The 27187-nt window shown below is 42.6% G+C and overlaps 1 protein-coding gene across 7 annotated transcripts in view; it reads right to left on the bottom strand.

Annotated features, from left to right (window-relative positions):
- tspoap1 (TSPO associated protein 1) overlaps positions 1 to 27187 on the bottom strand; it is a 140777-nt gene that overhangs the window by 34523 nt on the left and 79067 nt on the right. For 5 of the 7 annotated variants that reach the window (XM_072662337.1, XM_072662409.1, XM_072662624.1 and 2 more), the window contains 9 exons: positions 19465 to 19620; positions 14618 to 14701; positions 12282 to 12371; positions 11685 to 11807; positions 11452 to 11556; positions 9806 to 9856; positions 6839 to 6859; positions 2312 to 2489; positions 34 to 111 (listed from right to left, as the gene is read on the bottom strand). In XM_072662337.1, the coding sequence (XP_072518438.1) occupies positions 34 to 111; positions 2312 to 2489; positions 6839 to 6859; positions 9806 to 9856; positions 11452 to 11556; positions 11685 to 11807; positions 12282 to 12371; positions 14618 to 14701; positions 19465 to 19620 (886 nt within the window). The remainder of the gene's footprint in view (positions 1 to 33; positions 112 to 2311; positions 2490 to 6838; positions 6860 to 9805; positions 9857 to 11451; positions 11557 to 11684; positions 11808 to 12281; positions 12372 to 14617; positions 14702 to 19464; positions 19621 to 27187) is intronic. The other 2 variants (XM_072662781.1, XM_072662702.1) reach the window with 2 other exon arrangements.

The following is a 27187-nucleotide window of genomic DNA, read 5'->3' as shown; positions in this document are numbered from 1 at the left end:
AAAAAACTAAAAAAAAACAGTGACCCAGAATACCCTGCTCAGTGACGTCACAGAGGGCCTCGTTACCCTCCAGACTCCAGAAGGCGATGTCATCCCATGAGGCACTAGTGCCTGGAGAGGAGAGGGCAGAAAAGAGCAGAGGACAGAGAGGATGGGAGGACAGAAAGAGGACAGGGAGAAGAGGACAGTATGGCAGAACCCACTAATGGCTCAAATAAGCTCTCGCTCTGTTCAAGAGATGGTCAGGCCGGTGTACAGGTGGTTGATGAGGCGGGACATGTTTGATGTTTTACACTGGAGCTACTAGGCTGATGTAGTACAGGTAATAGAAGCGTATGAACGCCAATTAGCATCATGCAACATGCTACTAGTGTCATCTATTAAAAAAGTGTAGACAGTTAAGGCTAAGAAAAGCTGCGACCATTGTTTTTAACCAAGTAAAATATATTTGAGGCCATTTCAAGGCAATCTGTGGTGCTTTAGCCATAGTTTGTGTGATGTTAAATGTACAATGAATTCGTAGCTCCAGTGTAACACCAAACACGCCTTGGCTAATCTATGTTGAGAACAAGAAGAAGAGTGTATACATGTGATTTCTGGCTGAACCATCGCTTTAACAGTGCGTATAAACCCCACCGTTACAACTGGTATCACATTATCACTATGCATCGCTAGTTTTAGCAAGGGTGTGCACATGAAGAGAAAGATGATGGACACCTTTAGACAAGCTATAGGTGATATGAATGATCGAGAACAGTACATGAATACAGGAGTTGAAGGGGTTTTGTTGTTATATGGCTAATTAGACAGCATCTACTAACCTATATAGTTATAGTAGCTTGTTAACATTGTTATTTTGAACTACTGTACATATATATTACCTATATATAGGGTCATTACTAATAAATCCATACATTATTGGTGTATATGTGTGGGCTGTTCACCAATTTTTCCCCAATTCAGCAATTTCCAATTCACACCCAGTAGCTAGGACTACATCACACAATGCCACACGAGTCCTGGGAGGGTAAAAGCTAGCATGTGCTTCCTATTCCAGGTCTTCATTTTCTGAGATGACATCAAGTCAATCTGATGCTTACCAATCTGACCTGCTGCCCACCCTCCTGCCACTGCTATCTGCCAATGACCACATTGGACTCTCAACTATTTGCTACCATCATTATTACAACCATCATTACTTTCATTATTCTTACAATCTCTACTATGATTATAATAGTTATATTACATTATATCAGCACAGCTGAGCAGTATAACTGTCTAATGCGATGGTTCGGTGACTTATCAATAATTAAGTTATAATAATTAAGTTCTGATCAGAGGAGGATGGGTCCATCTTGTGGGTCTTAGCTCCTCCCAGGGTTTCTTTCTCCAGCTCTAAGGGAGTTTTTCCTTGCCACTGTCGCCTTTGACTTTGTTTCGACTTTGTTGGTCTCGTTCATTTTGACTCTTGTGAAGCTGCTTTGTGACAATGGCAGTTGTAAACCTTAAGACCAGTCTGGAGACCGGACTAGAGTACTACAACACTACTTACCACTATTATGCATGTTTTTACTGTTAAACCCTAAATTATACCAGTATTTAATACATTACACTATACAAAGTATGTGTTTTGTCTATTTGCAAGTGCTCACTATTCTTAGAATTGAATGGCCTCCATGAGTGCTGTTGTACATAGCTGTACGTTTCACATAATTTCTACATATTTACTAAATAAACCCTACAGTTCTTAACTGTAAAAATCAAGTGCTGCCAAAATACACTACTGAGCTAAATAGCAGTAGCACGCACTTTGACTGTCTACGGCGTAACGTTCACATCTTTTTTTTTTTTTTAAAGGTCATTTAAGACTTTTCTTTAAAGCTGACACAGTTTTTCCTGCTGGATGCGAGCCAGTGTGAACCACTCTTTTATGCAGATCCGTTTTCTTGTAGTCAGTAAATTGGCAGAGGGTGTTTTTTTTAAGCAGTGTGTTGCGACGCAACTGCAGCAAGGAACCTTGTATCTCCATTTTTGCCGTTTTGCACTTTTTCAAAAATGTTTAATACATTTTATTTTTTCATTGTGATTGGACCAACAGAAATTCTCCAAAATCAATCACTGACCTCCATTGAAAGTTACGTTTTTTTTCTACTCCTAAAAGTTCCTATTTTTGAGATACAAGGTTTTTGTGGCACATCGAAGATCTCTATAGTTTTGAGAAGTGTTTTATTAGATGAATAGGCAGTAATGTAATGAGTGCTCTCTCAGCTGGCTACGCATTCCCATCCCTATAATGTAGGTTTAAGGTTACCGGTATCTCCGGAGAGGCCGATGCCGTTGGGAAGCTGGGTGAGGCTGTGGCTCAGCAGGCCGGGGGCAGACAGGTCGATCTTGGAGGCCTGCTGCCGAAACTTGTCCAGCTCCTGAGAGAGCAACCCGAACTGCTCGCTCTGATTCCGGCATTTATCCTCCAACTCCCGCACCTTCGCCTAAACACACACATGCACACACGCACAGTAGCAGGAACAGTTACACATACAGACAAAAAGTAAAGTCGAGCAAAATTCCCTAAACACTAACAGTTAAAATCCTATAGTACCATAATGCGTTTGGGGGAATTTCACTGTGGGTCATCTGATGTAGACTGTGCTTTTAGCTAATCAGAGTTTATGGGGTCAGGCATCTGGACCATTAGCAAATCAGAGCAACGGATGGTGAAACCCAAAAGTGACCTCGGGCAACTTATGGTCCGTTTGATATTGCAATACTCGTTACTTACTCTGCCCGTCATTTATGGCACTGTGCAGTTGCACAATCGGCACGCTGCAAAATATTACATTTTGACAAGTAAAACTCTCTTAAATCTAGTCTACATATCTGCTGTTTCTCATTTTGAGATTACTGTAGAAATAATATTTGTTCACTTATTTCTCAAATAATTTTTGCTTGTTTTAAGATATTTTATCCAATATAAGGATTGAATTCCTTTGCTTAATTCAAGAAATAACATAAGAAAAATAATCTACCAGTGGAATAAGACACTGTCAGCAGATTCTTAAAACAAGTAAAATAATATTGAGAAATTAAAAATGAGAAATATTAGATAAATATATACATTTTTTTTTTCTAAATAATATAGGACCACGATGGAAAAAAGAGTAAAATCCAACCTTTAACTCAAGTGAATTTTAAGGGGCAAAAAAATCCCTGACTAAGAAATAATTATTCTTCATAAAATCACCTGTTCCACAATTATTGGCACCCCTAACATTTCTTAGGAAATAAATGTAATTAAAGTATTTCTGTACTGTAGTTTACGAAGTTGATCAGAGTATGTAGGTATGTAGGAGCTTCTTGGGGTCACAAAGTCTCCAAAACAACCATCAGGCGCTATCTGCATGCCAACAAGCTGTTTGGGAGGCATGCACGGAAAAAACCTTTTCTCACTCACAATCATAAACGCAAACGTTTGGAGTTTGCTAAGCAGTACTGGAACTTCCACTGGGACCGTGTGCTTTGGTCAGATGAAACTAAGATAGATCTTTTTGGCAACAAATGCTCTACGTGGGTCTGGCGCAACACAAGAGCTGAGTATGCAGAAAAGCACCTCATGCCCACTGTGAAATATGGGGGAGGATCAGTGATGCTGTGGGCCTGTTTCTCTTCCAAAGGCCCTGGGAACCTTGTTAGGGTGCATGGCATCATGAATGCTTTGAAATACCAGGACATTTTAAAACAAAATCTGGTGGCTTCTGCCCAAAAGCTGAAGATGGGTCGTCACTGGGTCTTTCAGCAAGATAATGACCCAAAACATATGGCCAAATCTACACAGAAATGGTTCACCACACACAGAATCAAGCTCCTCCCATGGCCATCTCAGTCCCCAGACCTCAACCCCATTGAAAACCTGTGGGGTGAGCTGAAGAGGAGAGTGCAGAGGAGAGGACCCAGGTCGCTGGATGATTTAGAGAGATTGTGCAAAGAGGAATGGTCAAAGATCCCTTTATCTGTATTCTCCCATCTTGTGAAACTTTATAAGAGAAGATTAGGTGCTGTTTTGTTGGCAAAAGGGGGTTGTACAAAGTATTAACATCAGGGGTGCCAATAATTGTGGCACACATGATTTGATGTTAAACAATTTTTTCTTAATGTGGGATTTTTTTCCTACTGAATAAATTCACTTGAGTTAAAGGTTGGATTTTACTCTTTTTTCCATCGTGGTCCTATATTATTTAGAAAAAACTCAATTTATTAGAAGCTAAAGAACACATCTTAACCAGGGGTGCCAATAATTATGGAGGGCACTGTATATAAAATATAAATATATAATAAATAGGCTTTCACTTGCCAAAATATCCTTTTTGCAATACACGCACAGGCTAAAGGCTGCTAAAATTAAAGGCAACTTTCAGAATATTGTTTTCAACCTAATATGTATTTGTAGCATCTGCTATGTATGGCTGGCTACCACAGGCAGATGATGTGTTTCCCTTACTCTGAAAAACCAAAAAAAACAAACAAAAAAAAAAAAACCCACACACACACGCTCTGTAATGAAAGCCAATGGGCAGGTGCTTCTGAAATTAAAGGGGACTTCCACTAATTCTTTTAATTAAAATGTCTGTGCACATTCTGTGGAATTTTCATGATCATTCAGAGTGGTTTGAAATAGAAGAATCTTATTGACAGCAGGGCTGGGTGATATGGTAAAAATAATATCACAATACTTAAAGACAAATAATATCAATACTTAAAGACATCTTCACAATACACAATATTTATCACGATACATCATGACACAATCCCAGACAAAGACTACCACATTCACTATTTGTGTGGGACACAGATGGAATTTGACCTCTGCCTTAACCCCCATATGTGCAGTCACCACACACACACACACATACAGCGATACAGTGAGCATACATGCCCGGAGCGGTGGGCAGGATTCACTGTTGTGCCTGGGGAGCATATGGGGAGAAGAGCCTTGCTTAGGGTCCCAAAAGTGACCCCCCATATTTTAATACTAGTTTCCCCATTTTCCCCCCATTACAAATCATACGGCTAAGCTTAGGTTACTGACATCATGCAGCGTGGTCTCTATTACTACTACCACTGTAAGGATAATCAGTACTGCACCACTTCACACCACACCACTCTGAATGACTTTGAACTCCACAACTGAACTAAGCAGAACTTTCAAAAAGATCAGTGGAGTTCCTCTTTAAGATTACACATAACAAGCCTACTGGGACATCCGAGTCTCTATACCTACATGTACACAGATAGATAATATTCTATATACACAATCAGCTCATAAACACAGCAGGTAGCGCGGGGAGATGAGAGACAGAAACAGACAGAGAGGAAGCGGGGAATGGGGAGAGGTTTGCAGCCATTTTGCCGTTCTGCTGAGTGTGTACAACAGGCCTGTAAGCGAGCAAAACGATCTCAGGCTGAGAGAAACTACGGCTAGTTTCACTTCCGGTACTGCGGTTCAGCTTCCTGGCAGACACTGAGCAAACAGGGCCTCATCTTGTGCGTGTGAGCACACACACATACATATACGAACACTTGCAAACAGAACAGATCAACTGGCTCTCAGCTCTAAAAAAAAAAAAAAAAAAAAAAAAAAAACCCAGTACACCCAGTTTCCTGTAAAATATCACACCTAACACTGGCGTGTCACTGAGGCCAGTCATGGCAGCTATGCAATAGAGAAGAACTTTCAAAAGAGTTTAGTTCAAGGTTTCAAAACCAATCTGAGGACCAAAGTGTGTTTTCATGGTCAGCTGTATCGCTAGGGCTGCAAGCAAACACAAGCTGCACCTGCACTGCTGAGCTAAAATGGCTAAAAGGAACACTAAACCCTATGCAAACACTGGGTAGGGCCTCCTTTTGCCCTCCAATGGCCTCAAATCCTTATGTCATGGACTCCACGATATGCTAGAAGCCATTAGATTCTGGTCCATGTTGACATGACTGCATCACAATTCCTGCACATCTTTTTCAGGATCACCTTCATCCTGTACATGTCCCAATTTACCACATCCCAAAGGTGTTCTATTGGAGTCAAATCTAGCAACCTGGAAAGGCCACTGAAGAACACTGAGCTCATAGTCATGCTCATGAAACCAGTTCGAGATGACTTAGCTTTGTGACATGGTGCATCATCACGCTGGAAGTAGCCATCAGAGAACAGGTAAACTGCGGTCATGAAGGGATGCATATGGTCCGCAATAATACTCATTTATATATAATACAATAATACTCTAATAATAGGCTGTGCCATTCAAGCGATGACAGATAGGCATCAGGAGGTCCAAAATGTTCCAAGAAAACCTTCCCCACACCATTACACCACCTCCACCAGCATGGACTGCTAATAAAAGCAGGTCGGGTCCATGGATTCAAGCCGTTGGTGCCAAATTCCGACCCTACCATCTGTAGCGAGGTGCCTCAGCAGAAATCCGGACTCATCAGACCAGGCTTTGTTTCTCCAGTCTTCAGCTGTCCAGTGTTGGAGAGCCTGTGCCCACTGCAGCCTCGGCTTTCTGTTCTTGGCTGATAGATGTGGAACTCGGCATGGCCTTCTGCTGTTGTAGCTTAAGCCAGTGTGGCCATTCTCTCTTGACCTCGCTCATATGAATGACTTTCCTTTATTGCACCCTTCTAAGTAACCTCTGAAGGCTCTGAGATTTTAGCTCTTTTAAACTGCTATCATGCCGCGACGTGTTCCTACAGGCTCTAAACAGCAGGTGAACCTGTGGACAGGATGGGAGGGCATCGGGCAAGAATGACTGTGTAGGGGGAACAGCTGAACAGCTAGCATCAGTACCTGCATGCAGTCCAGGGTGCTCTGCTCAGCAAACACCAGAACAGAGCACAAAGCATGAGGAGAGAGAGAGAGAAAGAGAGAGAGAGAGAGAGAGAGAGAGAGAGAGAAAGATAACACACACATGCATGTCAAAGGTCAACCAAAGGGAAGAAGACTTGTGGTTAGTAGACACGGCAATCCAGCTGCAGCTTTAAGAAGAGGCCCTTCTGAACACCACCTCCATTCAGCTACAGTATCTGAACCCCTCCAGAACCCACTGTCTCAACAGTGCAGCACGGTTTCAAGCACTATGTTTTGTTCGAAAAAGTGTGAGAGCGGCCATTTCAATGTTTAAAGATGCTTCTATATACACTGTACGGACAAAAGTATTGGGACACCTGCTTATGTGTTGCATTTCCCCCTTGAAATCAATAAAAAAAGTTTATCCAGAGTCTCTACTGTCCAGAGAAGGTTTTCTGCTAAATTTTGGAGCATTGCTTTGTAGATATTGGATGGAGCACCACCTTCACGCTGGAGAACACAGTTCCACTGCTCCATGGCTCAATGCTGGGGGGCTTTACACTTCTCTAGTCCATGTCTGGCATTAGTCATGGTGCCAATAAGTTCATGTTTATCTGCCCATAGAAAGTCCTATTCTATTGGCAATACTTCTCTACAGGGACTAGAAAAGCTGTGTGTGTGTGCATTTACACATCTGTCTCAGCAATAGGTGCAATTTAAAGTAACTAAATGTATTTATTAGAAGGGGTGTCCACAAACATTTGGACATACAGTGTACTCAAAAATGTTCTACCCTAAATAACATGTATAGTCCTGTATGGTGAAGAACCATTAGGGAACCAGAGACTAGCAGACGAGTTTCAAAGTTGTCTGTCTGATCTACGAGGAACGTTAACAGACCTGTGCGAATTCATAGACAGACAGGGCCCTCTGGAGGAGACAGGTACTATAGTCACTGGTGTAGTTTAGAGATTAATAGATTGGCAGAGAGATTGTAAGGATAGATAAATAAACAGATAAAGAGAGGAGAAAAAAAATAATCAATGGATCTGTGTTACTCTACCAGCTCTCTCAGCAAGACAAGCTGGATCAAATCCTACAAACGACAAACTTCATTTAGACAAAACAACACAAACACAATGCATAACACACACATAATACACATGTACAAGCTTCAACTAAGGCTGCCAAAAGTAAGTCTTTATTAATAACAATGCATGAATGGATATAAATTACTGTCTTTTAACATGAACACATTTTCATTGAAACATCTGTATGTGGTTCTTATGCAGCTGTTATTTGATGTATAAATAGTAAGTATGCTGCTTTGGTAGGGGTGAAAACGGTTGAGTATCAACAAGCCTATTTACCACCCTGTTATTATTTGCCTAAGAATGAAACATGCTACTTTTTGTGTCCAATCGGCACAGTGTTCAGTTAGCTACACTATACACACAAAAGTATTGGGACACCTGCTCATTCATTGTTTTTTCTGAAATCAAGGGTATTAAAAAGAGTCTCTACTGCCCAGGAAAGAAGCCTATCTACTAGATTTTGGAGGAGCATTGCTGTGAGGATTTGATTGCATACAGCAGCAAGAGCATTAGTGAGGTCAGGATGTTGGATAATCATCACCTCATCTCATTCCCCATCTCCCCATCTCATCCCAAAAGTATTGGATGGATCACTATCCATCATTCCAGAGAACACAGTTCCACTGCTCCACAGCTCAATGCTTGGGGGCTTTATACCCCTCTAGCCCACACCCGGTATTAGGCATATAGCCAATAGGGTCATTATGTTTATCTGCTTCAGAGTCCTATTCTATTGGCAATACAGGGACTAGACAAGCTGTGTGTGTGTGCATTTGCACATCTTTAGAAGGGGTTAGAAGGGGTGTCCACTGTCCACTGTGCAGACACCTCTGATATGCCTCTTCCCAAGTGGTACTTCACCCAGTCAACTAGTGTCAGCCTTTAGCCTTATTAGCCTCATGTCCATATTCTCCTAAAGTAGCCAGTGCGTTTAGCGGTTGACAGGCTCTCGCTAGTGGGCTGGGTGTATGTAAATTTTGGGGGTGTAAATAAAAATATTCAAGACCCCAGTTTAGGGGTTTTGTAATAGGCCTGTTTTACCAGCTCTACTTTACTTACACGAGTTTTGCAGCCAAATGACACTGTTTAAGGTTCACGTTTTCCACTTCAATGTACATGACTAAATAATGAAATTAGTGGCAACTTCCACCAGCTAGCTGGGTATTCCAATCACATGATACTACGAGCCCTGAAAGGTAACACAACCTTCTTCTGGGACATGTGAGGGGACAACAGGGTGCATTCTAGGAAAGTCATGCGGTTTTCATGGTTGTCATGGATTTTCATGGATTTTCATGTTCATGTGAATGTTGATATAACTGATCTGGTTTAAAGATTTGAGTCATTTGACAGCCCTAGTATCAACATGTTGCATACACATACACATACAGTATGTACACACAAAAACAACAATCATTACCAGCATAAAAACTGTACAAATCACACAGCCTTTTTTAAAAGGCAGAGAAACAATACTGACAGGTGTTTTTCAGAGTACAATGAATCAATTATGCATCCAAACTGCATTAGCTGCAGCAGAGAGCAAAGAGTCTTTTGTCTGTCTGAACCGCAGCCAGCGAAGGGAGAGGAAAGAGGCCATCAAATATTAACACTCTCTTCAAACTGAATCTGCTGTAGTGGGGAGGTGCCGCATCATGAATAATGGTGAATCATGAATAATGGTAGCTAGATACATCACTGAATAGATACAGTCTAGCTAATAATAGAGAGTGTGTTTAGAGAAGGTGGCAGACAATCACACACACAAACTAAGACAGATATAGACCAGACTGACTGGACCTACACATCAAACCACCATATCAAATAGAAAACATTCAAAAACCACACAAGCACAAAGAAAAATGATGCTTACCTCCAGCATTTGCACAACCCCTTCATGTTCCCTCTTGGCAAATAACTGAGCCTGGGAGAAATAAAAGCACAAAAAGCCAAAGGAACCAGTGAAGTGCTGTATACCTAAAATGATATTAGAGTCAATTTGTGATTATTAGCCTAGCATCTCCTGTTATAAACTAAAGTAACACAGTCAGATATCAAGCAAGCAAGAGTGATCAATCTGATTCAGTTAGGGGCTGCAATGTTCAATTGGATCGAATTACATTACACACATAATGTAGCACTAGAAGCCATGCGTAGTACGAGGACAGCCATACGCTCCCCCCAGCCATGCCTGAACCCTTGAACACTCTCTTGCTGTAAAGCCAGTTGCAAAACAGATGTATCTTTAACTACTCTTCTAAAGGTCTTTAGGGGTTCTTCAGCTGCACACTTTAGACGTAAGCTGTGTTTTTTTTTTATTGGGAACTGTGGTGGTATTAGAGATAATCAATTGGGATTGCAGTAGTGAATCTCTGGGGCTGTAGCTGTGTAGCTGTTACAGGCTTTTCTTCAAGCAAAAACTAATGCATTAAATGCATGCATTAAATCCCAGTGCAAATCATGTTTTGTTGATTTTTCCCAACATTAAATTCAAACATTACATTTTAATTCAATTCAGTAAAAAAAAAAAAAAAAGTTATATGCTGAAATATTTCATTCAATGACGGCAATTGCAAAAACAATTCCCTCAGATGGAGAAGAAGTAACTCTGAGAGGAACTCAAGACTCAAAAGGGGTCGACACCGGAAAGCATAACAAATAACAGAAGAAGAACTGGACAGAAAAAATGAGCTAATGGAGAGCTATGGCCTTGAACTGCCAAGGCTCTCTGTACATTCATCACCTTTACTAAAGAAGCTTTAAAAGAGCCAGTTTTTTAAGGGGTTAAGGGTGTACAATCATGCAGTAGTGGAACCTTAAAGATTGTATAAGGTTAAAATTATTAAGGATTTCTGTGATGGTAAAGAACCCCTGAAGACCTTTAGAAGAGAAGTTACAGCAATTTTTGTTTTGCAAATGGCTTCACAGCTTCTGCGCACGGGGGTCCAGGGTTCAAGCATGGCTGGGGAGAGCATATGGCTGATGGCTAATGCTACATTATATGTGTAATGTAATGTGATCCACTTGGACATTGCAGCCCCTAACCAGATTGATCACTCAGACCATATGCAGTGCGCCTCAGCCAAGACGGTTTGGATATCTTGTGTGCTTCTTTAGTTTAGAACGAGAAATGCCAGCCTAATATTGCTAACAAACATGATTGATGATCACCAATCTCATCTCTGTAAATCTGTGCCAAGAATTTGCTTCATAAATCTATTGAAAAGTTACGTAAACAGGTCTGTGCCAAACAAATGAAGATCTGGATACATTTTGAACAGGTTGAGATGTTTGGTGTGTATTTTCAGGGATGAGATTGGTAACAGTGCAAACCCAGTGTTAGCTAACAGTGTTAGCTTAGCGCAACCTGTTCTAAATAAGAAAAAATTAAAAAAAAAAATACAGGATGATAAAAATATGACTGATTTCATGAGTGGGGGGTTTGTGGATAGGGAAAGTGGTCCCACACCACCTTAATCTTGTGACCTAACCACAAACAAGAAATGCTGCTTGACTGACCCGCTGAAGTCGTTTAATCTCGTCTTGCTTGAACTTGAGGATAGCCAACGCCTGCTCATGCTCCAGTTCCAGCTGCTGCCTGCGCTCTGCGACCTCTCGCATATGCTGTGTACACACAAAATTTGAAGAGAGAGGGACTGTGATGAGATAACTTATGGTGTGATAGACTGATGCTGTTCATTCAAACACAATATTTTCATGTGATTCTACAGTACCACTGAAGGCAGATCTACCTTTAGGACCTGCTCTAGGTTCTCCAGTTTGGCACGGAGTCTCTGGTTCTCCTCGAGAACTGAACTGTGTTGAGCGCTCACTGCAGAGAGCTCCTCCCTCAGCTCCGCATTCTCAACCTGAGACTGGAAAGGGAAAGAGAGACTGAAAGAAACTGCTGTGATGGCTCTCAGCCCAGGCCTGGTTCCACCAGACAGCTCGTGTTTTGTTCTAATCTAAGTTGAACTGATTCACAATGGTTTTGCAGATTAAGCGGTTCCACTTCCAGGCAGTTGTTAGACCGTGTGGTCACTAGAGTGAAAGTGTTTCTGCTAGGTGGTTGCTATAGCGTTGCTAGGGGGTCGCTATGGTGTTGTTAGGTGGTCAACTTTGCAATGCACAAAAACAACAACAATAATGCATTTATTAATACCCTACATTTCACTTAGTATTTAAACACTATATAGACAAAAGTATTGGGACACTGACTCCGCATCTTACTCATTGAATTCAGGTGAATCATTCAGTCCCATTGCCACAGATGCACAAAATCAAGCCCCTAGCCATGCAGCCTACAGTGTGGCAACATTAGCACGGGCGATGTGTTTCCGTACACAAACCTGGTCAAGCAGCTGAGCCTTCCTCCTGAGGAGTTCAGCCTCCTCTGTTAGGAGCGCATTTTTGCTGCGCTCATCCTCAAGCTGGCTCTCCTGTAGGCACACGTAGGAACTCATCAGTCATGTCTGCTGTAGAGAGAATACTGGTGACAGCTGCAATTAGGCTCAAATGATGAAGATGATGTTGTTCTACCACAGGGCTTCTAGTGCGTGACACTGGACAACACTTGACAGTGTCCAATCCATGTTTTCTGAAAGAAGCCTATCAGCTCTATCACTGCATGTTAAAGAATGACTGAACTCAATAAACAAGAATTTACATTCTGCAGTCTAACCTACAGCTGGATCAGCAATTCTATATTATAGCGTTGGCTTGGTTGGTGTGTTTGTGAGAATCAACCCTTTGCAGATAACATTAGTGACCTCGGTCTAAACAAATGGCAGTCAGTTCTTGGCAGCAGTGTAAATTTTTTTTTTTGGACATTTTATTTGTATTTATTTTTTGGATGAACATGTACTCGATTTTTGATGATAATATACCGATTAATTTTAGTCCAAGGGCGAATGCACCCTAAAGCTTTAGTTCCGGACCCAGATCTACTTGCTTTGTAAATTCGGTACGTTTGGTCAAGTGGGAAAGCTGTTTTTGAGCAATGGGAGAGGTCAAGGGCACTGAAATGGGGTCTGGGGTTTGCTTCTAGTGTGGAAGTGTGATTGGTTCATTTTGTAATGTGACCGCTTTGACTTTTCGTAACACTCCCTTTTCCAAGTTCCGTGATGGTGGGGTAAGGCTTGTTGTGGACAGCGGAGAGGACAGAAATAGACAGCTGTTCCTCTCCACTTGAGTGTTTGTATCCAAGCAAAATAATAAAAAGCCGGATGGCAAACGGATGACGCTCCTTCCTAACATTTTGCAAACCTTCGCACAGAAAAGTAACGCATGGAGTTGCGCAATTGAGTCATGAGTTCTTGTGTGTGAAAGCAAACCAGCGATAATGAGCCTTTCCCCAAAACGAGCCCAGAATTAGTCCTGGTTGCGGACCCAAGTATTCAGTAAGTGTGAAAACACCCTTATACTCGCCCCTGGTGTGGGCCACAATTTAATCTTAACAGACTAATATTAGAAAGCTACAGCCTGTCTGGCTCTTGGACTTATGGACTCTTAGAGAAGTTTCACTACAGCCTACAGCTACAGAACATCCTGTCAGGAACTCTTTTCATTTAAGTTTTAAGAGCCTGATTGTGACCGCTGCACCACTTTGGGTAAAGCAGAAAATCTGAATAAGTAGCAGGCAAATAACAAGCCAACTTTAGCCTATGACGAGTATAACTGTGAACACAACAGACGGACCGATCAGCGTTCATGGGGCTGATACTAACTGCAGGTCGTCTTTTAGCATTATTGAGGGCGAGGCTGGGTTATTATTTTACATTAACCTTCCCAGGTAAACTTGGTAATGAAGCATCAGTCATGGCTTCTGTAATGTTCCTGCACTGTCTCTCGAGAAGAAACATACTTTACCTTTTGGAATCAACCATATCTGACTAAATGCACCAGCTGAGAGAGTCTGTGAATTCCCATGTGAATTCAATACTGGATTTAATGGGCTCCTGTATCCGAGAGGGAAGTCTGTACAGTCATCTAGTGGTCGAACAAGGGAATGCAGTGGCCTGTGACCTTACGAAGAAATGCAGTAGCTCGCAACATATGCATCGTACGATCCGACCAGGTCTCAGGATTAGCTAAATTATCAGCTGATCGCATATTTAGGCTAAAAAATTGGCAGATACCTATAAATAGCCAAGCTATCCTTCCATGTCTTGTGAACACCAATAATGTGTGAAATAATGTGTATTTTGAATAATTTATTTTTCTGTTATTTAGTTTTATTATAGTATTATTATACTGTAGCATATAATGCACCACAGTGGTTGGTGTTGCGCAATAGATAACACCACTACCTGCCAGTGAGCTACCACACCATGTGAGAGACCAGAGTTCGATTACTGGTCTGGGTGGCTATGCTGCGCTACACCAATAAGAGTTATTGGGCAAGACTCCTCACACTACACTGGCCCACCTCTGAAAAATGAGTAACCTTGTAAGGCGCTCTGGATAAGGGTCAGCTAAACGCCATAAATGTAAATGTAAATTTGAAGTTCAAATGTAGTCGAGCCCATTAGAAAAACAGAGACAGAGTCAACATTAAAAAAAAAGGATTTCGTAATGTTGTAACTGTTGACGAAGTTTAAAGCACTTTCATTAATGAACTTTCTTAGTGAACTTTAAGTGAACGACATTAACACCTCTTGGCCATGTGGAGCAAGAATAAACTCACCAAATCGAGACATCTTTTCTGCCTCTTCCTTACTTCATGCTCAAAGCCTTCACATTCTTTTCTCTTCTTGCTCAACTCGCTTTCCTGTGGACACATGAAAAGAAGCCCATTGAAACTGGGAAGTGTAGACTACAGAAAAATGTTCAGAATTTAACTGAAAATTTCATCATATCTTCTGAATTTCAGCATAATTCAATCACTGGCATGTAAACAGTGGTTTAATGTGAAATGGTTAAATGTGATTACACTTATAGACTCAAAATCCTTTACAGTGGTAGTGATAGGAAGCAGAACACAATGCAGCCATTTAATTTACTAATTTACTACTAAAAACTGTCCAGGAAGCCTACTATATGCATCAATAATGCAGGGGGCAGATAACTGCAAACAGATGTAGGTTCAAAATTTGTTTACAGCCGCAATCATAAACCTAGTTTAATCAGAAGTGAGAACACACGGTGAGGTAGAAGTATTGTTATGTACTACTGTTACTTAGTATTTCACTGACATTAAGCGTTGAGTACAGTATAGAACTGTGGCGGAACTACATCCTGCACCTATCAGGAGCATGTGTTATGGGTAAAATCAGACAGCTCATTGTTGTGCCATATTCTATATTATAATTTATTTATTTATCACCTATTTGACCAAAAAAGTTACATTTTCAAAATCATGCTCACTCCGCAAATCCTTGAAATGAACATGTACTATATTTCAAAAAGTTTGTGGACACCCCTTGTAATGAATGCATTCAGCTACTTTAAGTTGCACCCATTGCTGACACAGATGCACAGATGTGCAAACTGCACACCCACGCACACCAAGTTTGTCCAATACAATCTAATACTTTTGAAATGAGATGGGGAGTTGGGGATGAGGTGGGGTGGTGATCATCCAACATGCTGACCTGACTAATGTTCTTGTCGTTAAATGCAATCAAATCCTCACAGCAATGTTTCTCCAAAATCTAGTAGAAAGCCTTATCTGGACAGTAGAGACAGTTACTCCAACAGAAGCAGAATAATTCTTCTTAATACTTTTGATTTCGAAGGAAACAATAAATGAGCAGGTGTCCCAATACTTATGTCCATATAATGTATATTTTCTATATAACTAAGCTGCATACAGGGAGATCATTAAGAGCAGAGCAGAGATCATTAAGATTAAGATTTAAAAACCCATTGCACAGCACTACAACAGAATTTAAACTCTGTATTTAACCCATCTGCGGCAGTGAACACACACACACACACACACACACACACACACACACACACACACACACACACACACACACACACACAAGTAACTGGGGCAGTAAGAACACACACCCAAAAGGGGCCAGGGAGTAAATGGGTGTTGGGTGCCTGAGGCACACAGGGGCACCTCAGCTGTTGATTCCACAACTGCCCCACACTTACCGGAAAAAGGGTTAGCCAGGCTATGGCGCCACATGAGTAGCAGTGGCAGCTTTAGTGGACCTGGATATTGAACAGATAACCCTGTGATCAATAACCCAGCACTCTAACCACTGAGTCACAACTGCTACTATATACATACATCACTCTTAAAGGCACAGTAACAGAAACAGCCAGAGGGATATTGGAAGAAAGGAAGGAAATGGCAACATAAAAACATCATAAACGATTTTTAGGAATTTAACAAAACGAGACAAATGTGGTACACTATAGAGCCAAACAAACTGTGGACAGCCCTTCAAATGAATGCTTTTAGATACTTTCACTTGAACCCACTGCTGACATAGATGTGCAAAGGCACACCACAGCTTGTCTAGTCCTTGCAGAGAAGTACTGCCAGTACAATAAGACTCTCTGGAGCAGATACAGTGGGGGAAAAAAAGTATTTAGTCTGTCACCAATTGTGCAAGTTCTCCCACTTAAAAAGATGAGAGAGGCCTGTAATTGACATCATAGGTAGACCTCAACTATGAGAGACAAAATGAGAAAAAAAAATCTGAAAATCACATTGTCTGATTTTTAAAGAATTTATTTGGAAATAATGGTGGTATAATAATATATAAGTATTTGGTCAATAACAAAGTTATTAAGTATATATTAAGTAAATTAAGTCAACAATAAAGTTCATCTCAATACTTTGTTATATATCCTTTGTTGGCAATGACAGAGGTCAAACGTTTTCTGTAAGTCTTCACAAGGTTGGCACACACCGTTGCTGGTATGTTGGCCCATTCCTCCATGCAGATCTACTCTAGAGCAGTGATGTTTTGGGGCTGTCGGCGGGCAACACGGACTTTCAACTCCCTCCAAAGGTTTTCTATGGGGTTGAGATCTGGAGACTGTCTAGGCCACTCCAGGACCTTGAAATGCTTCTTACGAAGCCACTCCTTTGTCGCCCTGGCAGTCAGCTTGGGATCATTGTCATGCTGAAAGACCCAGCCATGTTTCATCTTCAATGCCCTTGCTGATGGAAGGAGGTTTGCACTCAAACTCTCACAATACATGGCCCCATTCATTCTTTCATGTACACGGACCAGTTGTCCTAGTCCCTCTGCAGAGAAACAGCCCCAAAGCATGATGTTGCCACCCCCATGCTTCACAGTTGGTATGATGTTCTTTGGATGCAACTCAGCATTCACTCTCCTCCAAACACAACGAGTTTTACTTTGGTTTCATCTGACCATAAGACATTCTCCCAATACTCTTCCAGAACATCCAAATGCTCTCTAGCAAACTTCAGACGCGCCCGGATCTGTACTGGCTTAAGCAGGGGAACACGTCTGGCACTGCAAGATCTGAGTCCCTGGTGGCGTAGTATGTTACTGACGGTAGCCTTTGTAACGTTGGTCCCAGCTTTCTGCAGGTCATTCACTAGGTCCCCCCGTGTGGTTCTGGGATTTTTGCTCACCGTTCTTGTGATAATTTTGACCCCACGGGCTGAGATCTTGCGTGGAGCCCCTGATTGAGGGAGATTAGCAGTGGTCTTGTAGGCCTTCCATTTTCTGATTATTGCTCCCACAGTAGATTTCTTCACACCAAGCTGTTTGCCTATTGCAGATTCAGTCCTCCCAGCCTGGTGCAGGTCTACAGTTTTGTTTCTGGTGTCCTTCGACAGCTCTTTGGTCTTCACCATAGTGGAGTTTGGAGTGTGACTGTTTGAGGTTGTGGGCAGGTGTCTTTTATACTGTTAACAAGTTCAAACAGGTGCCATTAATACAGGTAATACGTGGAGGACAGAGAAGCCTCTTAAAGAAGTAGTTACAGGTCTGTGACAGCCAGAAATCTTGCTTGTTTGTAGGTGACCAAATACTTATTTTCCTCCATTACAGAGCTGCTGTTTATGAAGACCCTAACCGACATGAAGGCTTCAGTAGCCCAGTCTGAGAAGCAAACGGGCACTGTAAAATCTCTTCAGAAGCTGGAAGGCATGCGGGTGGGCAAACAATGAGAATAATTGTGGATAAAGTGGTCTATCGCTTTAATTTTCATACTGACCCCTGACACGGGCACTCGGAGGAATTACAAAGCTTAGCACCCTTTAATTACACTAAATGCAGCTTACACAAAGGACCAACAAACGGCAGACATTAGCTTATTGGCCAACAGCGGCAGCATGAAGACCATCAGGACTGACCGAGGCTGACGAGTGGACGTCTGATGGACGGAGGAGCTAATTGCTCTCAGCCGCGAGATTAGCGCTTGGCCCCTGTGTCAGTGTTTCACAGCAGGAGCAATACTGATGATTAAAAAGCTCAAGAGAGACACCTGTGATGCGGGTCAATGCGGAGCTGCGAGTGTAGCCAGCTCAGGCAGTCATGAAGACTGATGTTGAATTTTTGATGCCAGAGAAATACTATATAATATAATAATATTATTAGGTGACATAAGATGATCACTAACTGGTCCACTGTGGCTTTCCATTTGCTCTGTACCCATTGCCGGAGTCATCAGTCCCCTCTGGCATCAGTGGCCTGTGGGGCACCACTGTTATACCATTGGGAGGCACTCAATGTGTGAGAAGTCCATACAGAGGTCCATACACCTTCACTATGGCGGCTCTAGAACTATTTTTGAAGCACTATCACCTTTTGCCCACTGTCACGGTCATATCAAATTAATAGGTGACAGTAGGTGTTCATTATAGAGGTTAACTTGTCGACTGTGGTGTGTCGACTGTGCAGTCCTCCCTGGCATCAATGGCAACCACTACTATTCCATTGGAGGCACTCCATGTCCATTCTCTGCACAACTTTACTATAGCGGCTCTAGAACATCCCATAAAGTTAATGGTTTCTGATAAGCTACCACCCTTTACTCGCGGTCACGGTCATATCAGAATATTATGACCACCAATGGTTTGGAATGAACTTGGCCTGGCACATCACAGATGCCAGGGTGAAAGCCTCTCGGAAACCGCTAACTTTGTGGGATGTTCTAGAGTGGTCGTAGTGAAGGTGTACCGGGAATGGGCCACTGATGCCAGATGGGTACAACGACTCCGGTGAGTGGTACAGAGCAACCGTTGTGCCACTGTGGACCAGTTTAGGTGGGTCAGTTCCAGGTCAGTTTTCAGATGTGTGGTTACTGGGATCCAATTGGGCTTCCTACACGGGCTCCATCATTACAGCCCATCCTAATCTCACATGGGTCCCACCTAGGCCACAGTGTGCGGAGTAAAATCCAGATGCGGCCCATGTTTAACCCATCCTGGTCCCATCACTGACTTAAATTTCTGGTTCCCAGCTACCCATACAGGCCATATGCCCGTCTTCATCCTCCCAGCTCTGGTGGTAATGTGTCCCAGCTAGACAGTGGAACTGGTGGATGAAACAGTTAAATGGGGGTGGAGGGTTTTTTTATTTTTCTCACCAGAAACTGAAGCCTCTCCTCCTGCGTGCACTCGTCCTGATGGCTGTTCTGCTTGAGCGTCACTTGTGTTCTAGACTCCTCCTCCTCCTCTCCAGGAGTCTTCTCCCCTTTAACAGGGGCCTCATCTAATACTGGGGGCGGGGTTTCAGCCGCAACCTGGTAGGGACAAAAACAGAGGGAGGTAAAATAGCTAGCAAGACAACAGAATAGCGCCATCTACCCACTCAAAGCATGGCCAATTGTGCTCCCTCAGACTTGGGCTGCTGATGGCAAAGCAGTAATTGCATATTTAATTACATAAAGAGTAACACAATGTAATTACATTCACATTCAATTCAGGTCCTGTATCTGTATGTGGGTGGAAGAATACCTCACTGACTTTGATAACATACACATTATGGACAAAAGTATTGGGACAGCAACTCATTCATTGTTTATTCTGAAATCAAGGGTATAAAAAAACAGAAAGTTGCACTAATTGTCTCTACTGTTCAAGGTAGACCTTCTTTTAGATTTTGCAGCATTGCTGTGAGGATTTGGTTGCATTCGGGCAACCACCACCCCACCTCACTCCCAACTCGTCCCAAAAGCCCAGAGAACACAGTTCCACCTATTCCATGGCTCAATGCTGAGGGGCTTTAAAACCCTCTAGCCCAACCCTGGCCTGGCATTAGTCATGGTGCCAATAGGTTCATGTTTATTTGCTCCAGGGAAGCATATTCTATTGGCAGGACTTATCTATAGGAACTATATTGCATGTGTGTATTTGCACATCTGTGTCAGCAATGGGTGCAACGTAAAGAAGCCGAATGCATTCATTAGAAGGGGGGTTTTGGACATTTGGACATACAGTGTAAGCCCAGCCAGCCAAATTCTAGGGTTCTCTGAGGGTTCCCCATTAATTATCACTTTCTGCAAATGTAATGTTGTAGTCAGCAACTGCAGATGCAACAAACACATTTGAGACATTTGAGGCAAGTGTAACCTATGAAGTGTGGACACATCATATGAGTGAATCTTAGACTAGGCATTTGGTGTAAGGCTACCCAGCCGTGCAAGAAGAGCAGTAGCAGAGCTTCTAGTAGAGCAGATGACATTGGTGTTCTCTCTAAGAGTTAGAAGTCAAGCCTCTGTGGCTAATATTAGCGGCTCCACCTACTTATACTCTCAGCGGAACTGTGCCACTGTGGCCAAGGCCGTGACCCGGTAACAAGATAAAACGGCCAGCATGTGTTAGCCGTTAGCACCGTTAGCATAATTAGTGCTTGCTGTAGTCACATTAGCATTAGAACTCCACACTTACACTTGCTAGCACACAGAGAAGACTTGCGTTGAAAGAAAGAAACGCTACACTAAGAAGATCATATAGGCAAAGTCATGATCATAGAAAGCATCTTAGTTCTTTCTTAGTAAGCGCTAGCTGCAGCTAGGGAAGCAGCGCTTGAGAAGAATAAGGGATTCCAGATTGGGAGAAGCCCTTTACCCTGTCAAGCAATTAGTGTGAAGGACACTACTGCAGCAGGATAGCACTGATACATAGAACCAGCCCTTACATTAACATCACCTGCCTAACATTGAGTAGGTCCCCCTTGATCCTTCACAACAGATCTGACCATTCGAGGTATAGACTTCACAAGACCTCTGAAGGCAACAGATCCTTTAAGTCCTGTAAGTTGTGAGCTGGGGCCTCCCTGTTGATTGCATCAGTGAGCCTTAGGTGCCCATGACCGGTTGTCCTTGCTGGAGCACTTTTGGTACCTACAGACCACTGCATAACGAGGACACCCCATAAGACCTGCTTGATGTTTTCTGACCCAGTCGTCTAGACATCGCAGTGTGGCTCTCGTCAATGTGGCTCAGATTCCAACACTTGTCCATCACCTTCAAGAACTAATTGCTCACTTTCTACCACAGATACCACTGTAGATGAAGATAAAGTAATGTTATGGCTGATTGATTTATATTAAATATACAGTAAATATACATAAAGTAAGGAATATTAGACGAGGATAATCTGAGGAAATCTAAATTTGATGATATTTAATCTGAGCAAAACGATGGTTCAGTACTTCCAGGCTAGGCTTAGTCAATTTCTTATTCAGTTACAGAACCGAGCGCCTTCAAAGGCCTTGCTAACTAAAGCGAAAGCTTATCACACTTCACACACACACACACATACACACGCACACACACACACACTGCTATTCGGCTCACAGTCACAACAACTGTCAAAAGAAGATGCCTGTGTGGATTTATGGCCGGCCAAACAATGCTATCTACGCTAATGAACAAGCAGTTCTTTCTAAAGTATGCATCTTCTGTGTAGTTCACATGTCTAGTTCAAGGGGACCCTGGAAAGCTAAGCACTCCCACAGGTTAACATTATGCTGATTAAGTGGCGCCAGCGCTGAGGCACGTGTGTGTCTCTGGTCACTTGTGATCCTGCTGTGACTCCTCGTGTGTCTTGGCTCCGGTCACTTGTGATCCTGCTGTGACTCTCCCTTCCTTATTACACTTGCATCACTGTAATCTACACACTTGTTGCAGGTGTGCTTGACGGGTTAAGACACATTCGCCTCTTTAGTTTGGAGCGGGAGCTACAAGGCCAACGTCACCCGCAATCTTCCCAGTGAAAACAAGCCCACCCGCTGAACCCGCATCCCGTCTTCAGTAAGGTGGCACACAATGTGTGTTCATAATGTGAGAACTATGGACATGCCTGTTATTGCTGATCGCATGTTGACCGATTGGTGACTCGACAAGGAGTCACTGTGACTCTGTGGCTGTCGGTTTTGCTATGAATACTGGGACAATAGTGTTACCGTTTTAAATGCATTGCTTTATGGGTATTGTAGTGCATTTACTATTGTAGTCATAACAGCTGCAGTAAGAGCTTTTGTCATTGGTTCAATCATTTTTTAAATAGTTTATTAGTGAGCCTTCAGCAGAGTTTGGAGCTCCAATGGCTAAACAACTTCATGCAGTTTGGGTAGCAGATATACTAGCAGGCATGCTTAATAGCTTGCTGAAGGTTTAGTGTTACAGGCTGCATTGTTTTAAAATTTCTACTAAAAGTTCTACATTATAGATCTACTATTAAGCTAGCTTAACTTATTGTATGTAGCAGTACATATATTTTATTAATTATATATATATATATATATATATATATATATATATAATTTGAAGCCTGATTGAATGATGGATTTATGTTTGCATAATACAATGCCTGCATCTTATAATGAGACTAAACTAAAATGCTCCACTGAAGACTCGGAATCACACTCCGACTTGTGAACATGCCTGTGCTGGAAACAATTATTTTAGACAACAGGTGTACCGAACTCGGACCTGACCGCCCTTTGGCGAGATGGCCATGCAACAATAATAATACAAGCAGCAGTATCATCTCATTAAATCCAAGTGTCCATCTTTTGTGGATGTGTTTCCATGATGTTTGGATGTGCAAAATACTGTAAAATGCGTTGTCATCAACTGGTATCTCTAACAATGCTAACTTGGTAACCTGGAAGAAGGCTAACAATAATAACCTTCAGTAAGGTGGCACAGACTTCACAACAGTAGAACTATAGAAATTCCTGTTGTTGCTGATCGCTGCAGCAGAGATGGCGACTCTAGCTGTTGGACAAACTTGCGACTCGCATGTTGACCGATTGGTGACTCAACAAGGAGTCAGGCTTAAATGACTCACAACTCTGACTCATGACACTTCAGTTTCCTAGTAAAGCAAACCTCAACCTTAATGCAGTAAATAATTTTTTCTGTGAGTCGGGCTGTCAGTTTTGTTATGAATACTGGGACAACCATAGGGTTGCCGTTTTAAACCTGGGACAAGGCTAGAATAACCTTGCACATAAAAAGTGGGACATATTTTGGATACATTCACCATAAAACCCCAGTAAAATCCTAATATTATATTACTTTTATGAATATGTTGCACACCAGAGCAGTTCAACAGTACAGAGGGTTTGGTCATTTTTATCAATAATTCATAAATAGTTCTGATCAGAGGAGGATGGGTCGGGTCCCCCTTGGGAGTCTTGGTTCCTCCCAAGGTTTCTTCCTCCAGCTCTGAGGGAGTTTTTCCTTGCCACTGTGGCCGGTGGCTGCTCACTGGGGGTCTTAGCTTCAAATGATTATTTTTTTGTGTTATTTATCTTTCTTTTTTTCTGTCTTTTACTAATTACTAATTACTACTGATTGTGTAAAGCTGCTTTGTGACAACTACATTTGTAAAAAAGTGCTATACAAATACATTTGACTTGACTTGAGAGTCAAACCAGTTAAGGTAAACTCTGAAGTCTTTAGCAAACCATTTTGGAAATGATTTCTTTGAAATAACGTGCAAATATCAGAATGTTTAACTGGAATGCAGTCATTCCTGGTGTGACGGCACTCCGGAGATAAGGTAAATGAAACCGGGCTATACACTAAAATGATTTAGGTGATTCTTCGCTTCCAGTGATTTTTGGCAACGCTAAGCTCTAGGAGAAACCTTTGGACACCACACAAGTCTGGCTGATTGAATACAGGTGGTGAAAGTGGACACCCAACCTTCAACAAAATGGACTCTTGTACAGCACAGCCAGATTTATTAGCTACATCTTCAGAAGGCCACAATATGCAACATTCCTATGTCATCTGCATCAGCCATAAACTTCTCGAGAGGTATTTCTGAAACCAACTGATTCTACTTCCACTGTAGTGAAGTCATGCAGCTTTCTGCACAAGTCATGATGTACATCAGCCACCACAAATGCTGCGTTGAGCAGTCATTAATTAAGACTGTAAGGCATTATGTGTAGCTAAAGCTATGGCCCAAGCTTATGGCACGTACTCCATCAGAACTGCACTTCCTGTAGCAAGTATGCACAGGCTATATGTTACATAAGCACTGCCTGTAGCTTGTGCAAGCACCCATGCTTTGCTCTACACACACACAAAAATAAAATCCATGATTTTAACATCCAGCCCGACACCCTGATGGCTAAAGCGAGGCTACATTTAGGCCTCAACTGTACCTAAAGCTGTGAAGCTCTACTGTTTCAGGCTACTCACTGTCCTTGCACTGCCTGAACGCATCAAATCTCAACCCTTAAACATTGCGAGCTGCTAAAGCCAAGCTCCAGAGCTGTTCAACAGCAGAGCACGGGAGGCCTGAAGGTAAAGCTGCTGCACATCTGAGGCATAAAACCTGCTATCTACAGCTCAGGCCCCAGCATAGCTCCTGTTCTAACAAGGCTTCAGCACTACGTCAATTCTGTATAGCTAGTGCAGTGCTAAGGCCGGTAGATCAGATGCAGCAGGCCCTGGTTGCCATAAGCACATTGCAGTAATCCCTGTGGACTACTGAAACGGGTAACTGGATCACTTCTTTTAAAAGCATCTTAATGGATTGGCCCGGCCGCTGTGCATCTTTCCTTTCCTTGCTAGTTTTATTAAATGCGTATTGATGCGTGGACACTGAGTGGCACACGTCTCTCGCTCTTTTCTTTTTTTTTTCTTGCTCGCAATGCAAATTCCCTACAGCTGACCAATCCCAGAGCCTGCCAGTTACATAGCACAGATTTTGAGAGTCATTATTTAATCTAGGCCCCGGCTAACTCCGTTGCTTGCTAGCTAACTTTCCTGTGGAAACGGAGCGTCGGCCGAGTGCATATACTGAAAAACCTTGAAGCTATATGAGCTGGCAGGGGAAAATCCACTTACAGAGGAGGAGTTGGCTGCACTGTAATCATACACGGCCACACGCCTGTTAATGGACAGGACAGGGGAGGACGGTGGAAGTGTCATAATCTGTGCTAGCTGAACAGATGCACACGCAGCCGATCCTCATATGCACAAAGCGTTTGTGCATCTTACATCACTGAGGAGGCAACACTAGCTACCACTGGCATCCTAGATACTGACAGGCTGTTAACTTAATCTACAGGCAAGCCATACATACTTGCACGCTGCAGTCAAACCACTGGCATGGACAGTTTTCCTCTCTCTCTCTCACAAACATACACACACACACACACATGCACATCTTCACACACACTCAGACCTACCCCTTTCCAGTGAGCTGAGGGAAAGTGTCCTGGTCCCCCCTGAGGCCCTGTGTGTCAGAGCTAAAAGAGAGCTGCTCAAGTCTTGGGCTTGGTTAGGGCTAGAGTGCTACACCTACCATCCAAAACCCTCTCACCGCTACCACGGCAACAGCCAGGGGATTACTGGACCGTACCATTCTGTGGGCATAGGGGATTAAAGTACACACAACATGGCGCCTTTCCTAGCGAGATTGACCGTGTGTATGTGTGTGTGTCACACGAATGACCAGATTACCAGGGCTGTCATTCTCATGCAGGCTTTAGTGAGACAGTTGGGGAATATCACAGCGAAACTTAAAGTGTTCAGCCGAAACTGAATCCCAAAGCCAGTGTCGACAGAAGGAAGGCACAGAGCGCCAAGTCAAGATGTACAGCTATATTAAATATATGCATTTTTTTTCTTAACTGTGAGAAAAATGTAATAAAAGGGAGAAACACGGCAATACATTTAAAGGGGTCCTAGTCCTAGGAGATGGAAGTGACCCACTTGAACCTCAAACACTTGCTGTTCCAGAGCTGGGAAACGGTTCAATTCCAAAACCCCAAAACTGTTACATAACAGTCTTGACTCCTTATATTTACACCAGTGACTGTAGAAAACTCAAGCAACCACATGTCTAGCACCTCTGCAGGCTGGTTGGAGAATGATGTGTAGCTCCGCCCACCCCCATATGTTTCAATGACTATACAGCCCATTTTCCATCTCATTTCCTCCTCTAAACTGTCTTTCCATCTCCAGTGTCTAAATCCAACAATTTCCCCTGTGCTGTTATTGGAATATTTCCCCCCAGAAATCAGTTTTTAAAATGTTATTCTGAACATGTGGAGGCCACACTTTAGCCTGGCTCACTCTCACTGAGACTCCAACACTGCAATTCTGTGACCTACACACACACAATTGGCAACAGAAAACATATGAAGAGTTTGAAGCGTTCCTTTTATGGGAGAAAACTGTCCTCAGGGTGAATCTAGAGAAGCTCACAGAGAAGCTCACAGTGCATAAAACACTCAACACACTGCAGACTCAATAACTGTAGAGCTCCAAGCCTGCTGCTAGAGCTGCAAAGGAGGACCAACTCCATATTAATGTTTATAGTTTTAGAACTGGATGTCACAACAGCTTCCTCTAGATGAAATGTCTAGGTGTCCCAATACTTTTGTCCATGAGATACAGTTCAAATTCATACTAGAAGTCAACTCTCCTGTATTCTTATCAATAACTTTGAGCTTTTTTGCACAGTCCTGTTTGTGACTATGACAAACAAGCATATTCAAACCAACCAATGTTAACGCACTGTGGTAAAAGTGTGTGTGTGTGTCGCTCAGTGTCTTGCTGTCTCTCTACCTCTTTCTCTCAACCCAGCTTAAGTTCATGGCTAGGAGTCAGCTCATTAGGCAGCGTGGCAGATGATGGTGTAGTCCATTATGTAAGAGCAGCAAACAGCATTTATGCCAGTGTAAACACATACTAAGCCCTGCAAAAACCCCACTGGACCAAAACCCCATATTAACAACACACACACACACACACGTCCACATGCGTATCTGCCCTAAGCCCGGTGGAAGACCCAAGCCCACAGCTTTGCTCAACGCAACAACTCATGGTGCAT

This window comes from Salminus brasiliensis, chromosome 1 (genome assembly GCF_030463535.1).
Source record: "Salminus brasiliensis chromosome 1, fSalBra1.hap2, whole genome shotgun sequence".
In the NCBI taxonomy this organism is placed as follows: domain Eukaryota; kingdom Metazoa; phylum Chordata; class Actinopteri; order Characiformes; family Bryconidae; genus Salminus; species Salminus brasiliensis.
Note: the sequence above shows the minus strand (reverse complement) of the source record. Positions and strands in the feature narration are given on the sequence as shown.